This window comes from Muntiacus reevesi, chromosome X (assembly GCF_963930625.1).
Source record: "Muntiacus reevesi chromosome X, mMunRee1.1, whole genome shotgun sequence".
NCBI lineage: Eukaryota > Metazoa > Chordata > Mammalia > Artiodactyla > Cervidae > Muntiacus > Muntiacus reevesi.
Window position 1 is genome coordinate 69,674,107 of NC_089271.1, and position 3,594 is coordinate 69,677,700.

General features: G+C 34.8%; 1 protein-coding gene across 1 annotated transcript in view; it reads right to left on the minus strand.

Annotated features, from left to right (window-relative positions):
- Window positions 1–902: 902 nt before the first annotated feature.
- Window positions 903–3,594, minus strand: part of LOC136154528 (fibronectin type III domain containing protein 3C1-like) — a 54,253-nt gene continuing 51,561 nt past the window's right edge. Inside the window, exons 25-26 of the mRNA XM_065916783.1 lie at window positions 1,720–1,841; window positions 903–1,241 (exon numbers count right to left, since the gene is read on the minus strand). Of these exons, the coding sequence (XP_065772855.1) occupies window positions 903–1,241; window positions 1,720–1,841 (461 nt within the window). The remainder of the gene's footprint in view (window positions 1,242–1,719; window positions 1,842–3,594) is intronic.

Consider the following 3,594-nt stretch of genomic DNA (forward strand, 5'->3'; position numbering starts at 1 on the left):
AATGGGCCAGCTTATGGTTTTCATTTTTGAAATACAAAGAACAAACTGAAATAGAGATAATATTTAAACAGTTTCAATAAAGGTAAGAAATATTCTTTGGAGAGGGTGACATCTCCTTTGCAAGATGGCCAAAACAGCCCCTGAAAGATTGTGAGACTAGAGACAGATGCTTCATTTGTAACTAGAAATAAATATGAATGTATCAATTTTGAGAATAAATCATCTAAATATTCCATGTAAAATATGAATAATCATATGTATCATGTTTAATTATTCCAGTTACAGAATAATCAGCACTGGGTGTATTTGAAAGAGCTTAGAATGGTATAAAATGACTTCCTACGTCCCTGCTTCTACTCCCAAAGTGATGTAAATTACTACTTTCCCACTATCAAAGTAATTATCAGAGCACAAGCCAAACAACTGAGTATGTTACCTTGAAAAAATTACAGTACAGTACATAAAATTGGTAGACACTTTTTATTATTTCATATGAATGTAAGTTGACATGTAGAATTGATTTTTACCACTTTGTTCTGTATAAAATTCTGAAATGCTTTTATCCTCTCATAACTCTTAAAACTTTGCAAAATATTCATTTGAAAAATTAAGACAGGGAATATTTTTCAAGAGAGGTTTTAGGTCATTTTACATAATAGTGGAGTGTTGCTAAAATTTTCAAATTTAAAATATACCTATTTTCTAAAAAAATCTCTTCTACTGTCACAATGAATTTCTTTTTTTTTTAAATTAACAATGAATTTCTTGAAGGCAGTTCTTTTGATGTCAGATAAAAGTTCATAAGGATTTCTACCCAATAAGATTTACTTTTAAGAACTGAGATGCATGTATGTAATTTGTTTTAGAACTTCCTAAAAAAGTTAAAAATGTGTAAAAATAGATTAGTTGATAAGGAAGTACTGAATCATAGCAGCACATTGAATGGCAATTAGTGCAAATCCTATCACAAGGATCAGAACAAAGGTATCATCACTCATCTCTATCTTGAGTTTTTCATGTTTCCCTTCACTAAGGCTGCTTCCCCTCTTTCTTCTAACATCTTTGCCAGGCCCCAGCTGTTGCTTATAGGTTGAGAAAAGAGCACTCTGGCTCCAATGTCCCCAGAGCTCTTGTATCCCAGCAGAATTCTGATATTGACGTCCAGCGCAGACTTTGAAGCGGTAATGTGAATTTGTGAGAAAGTTGGAAAAGGAGAACGACGTGTTCGGTCCTTTGTAAATCTAAAAGAAAAAGAGTCAAAATTAAAATTACCTTTTCTTACCAAAAAAAAAAAAAAAAAAAAGGTTTTTGACAATAGGAAACATTGCATGAATATGTTCACAACAAAAATAAAAGTTTACTGTTACAGTCTCTAATATCTTGAGAACCCAGTACTATTTAGGTGTAATTTTCTTCAATGTAACAAATAACAAAGACTTGTAACTGTTAAACTTTAAATTCCATTTGGTTTGAAATGGGTTGGGCATGTGGTCAGTGGAATCTAAAAACAACTACATCCAATAATATTAAGTTAAATACATAAACAAATTGTTCCCATGTAAGTATTATGTACATAAATATTTAAGACCAGATAGGATTTTTGGATAAAATTTAGTTGCTTTCAATATCATAAAAGAATATTGTACTCTTTGACAAGAGCTCAGTCCCCAGCAGGATGTAAAACTATAAATTACAATGACAAAATTTACAAGAATTTACCAGTTCAGTTCCTTTTCCACTGATGAGCTGAAGACTGTAAACTATGGAATCTCGGTTTATTGGCTCCAAAGATTCCCATTTGACCTCACAAGTATTGTTATTCAACTGGTGCAATTTAGGTGCTAGAAAAAGAGAATTTCAGCTTAGATGGTTTCACTTTTCCTAGGTGGTCTTGAAAACATTGAAATCTCTCATACAGTTTTATATGGTCACTAAAAGGCAACCCATGTAAGATTAATCTAAATGATATATATTTATAGTTGTTATTGTAAAGACTTTTGCTGTACCACCAACATCTTAATACTTGTAATAAAATCTTTAAGCACTTAAAATTGTCAATTAATAAAAATCTTTTATTTTCTAGTAATATCTGTTACAACTTTAGAAGTGACAAACAGATTTAAGTGATTAGATCTGATAGACAGAGTGCCTTGAAGAACTATGGATGGAAGTTTGTAACATTGTACAGGAGGAAGTGATCAAGACCATCCTCAAGGGAAAAAAAATGTAAAAAGGCAAAAACGTTGTCTGAGGAGACCTTACAAATAGCTGAGAAAAGAAGAGAAGCTGAAGGTAGGAGAAAAGGAAAGATATACCCATTTGAATGCAGAGTTCCAAAGAATAGCAAGGAGAGATAAGAAAGCCTTCCTCAGTGATCCATGCAAAGAAATAGAGGAAAACAATAGATGGGAAAGATTAGAGATCTATTCAAGAAAATCAGAGATACCAAGCGAATATTTCATGCAAAGATGGGCACAATAAAGGGCAGAAATGGTATGGACCTAATAGAAGCAGAAGATATTAAGAAGAGGTGGCAACAACACATTGAAGAACTATACGAAAAAGATCTTCATAACCCAGATAATCACGATGGTGTGATCACTCACCTAGAGCCAGACATCCTGGAATGTGAAGTCAAGTGGGCATTAGGAAGCATCATTACAAACAAAGCTAGTGGAGGTGATGGAATTCCAGTTGAGCTATTTCAAATCCTGAAAGATGATGCTGTGGAAGTGCTGCACTCAATTTGCCAGCAAATTTGGAAAACTCAGCAGTGGCCACAAGACTGGAAAAAGATCAGTTTTCAGTCCAATCCCAAAGAAAGGCAATGCCAAAGAAATGTTCAAACTACCACACAATTGCACTCATCTCACATGCTAGCAAAGTAACGCTCAAAATTCTCCAAGCCAGGCTTCAACAGTATGTAAACCGTGAGCCTCCAAATGTTCAAGCCAGATTTAGAAGGCAGAGGAACCAGAGATCGAATTGCCAACATCCATTGGATCATTGAAAAGCAAGAGAACTCCAGAAAAACAGCTACTTATGCTTTATTGACTATGCCAAAACCTTTGACAGTGTGGATCATAACAAACTGGAAAATTCTTAAAGAGATGGGAATACCAGACCACCTGACCTGTCTCCTGAGAAATCTGTATGCAGGTCAAGAAGCAACAATTAGAACTGTACATGGAACAATAGACTGGTTCCAAATAGGAAAAGGAGTACGTCAAGGCTGTATATTGTCACCCTGCTTATTTCACCTATATGCAGAATACATCATGAGAAACGCTGAGCTGGAAGAAGCACAAGTTGGAATCAAGATGGCTGGGAGAAATATCAACAACCTCAGATATGCAGATGACACCACCCTTATGGAAGAAAGCAAAGAACTAGAGCTTCTTGATGAAAGTGAAAGAGGAGAGTGAAAAAGTTGGCTTAAAACCCAACATTCAAAAAACTAAGATCATGGCATCTGGTCCCATCACTTCATGGCAAATAGATGGGGAAACAATGGAAACAGTGGCTGACTTTATTTTTCTGGGCTCCAAAATCACTGCAGATGGTGACTGCAGCCATGAAATTAAATGATGCTTG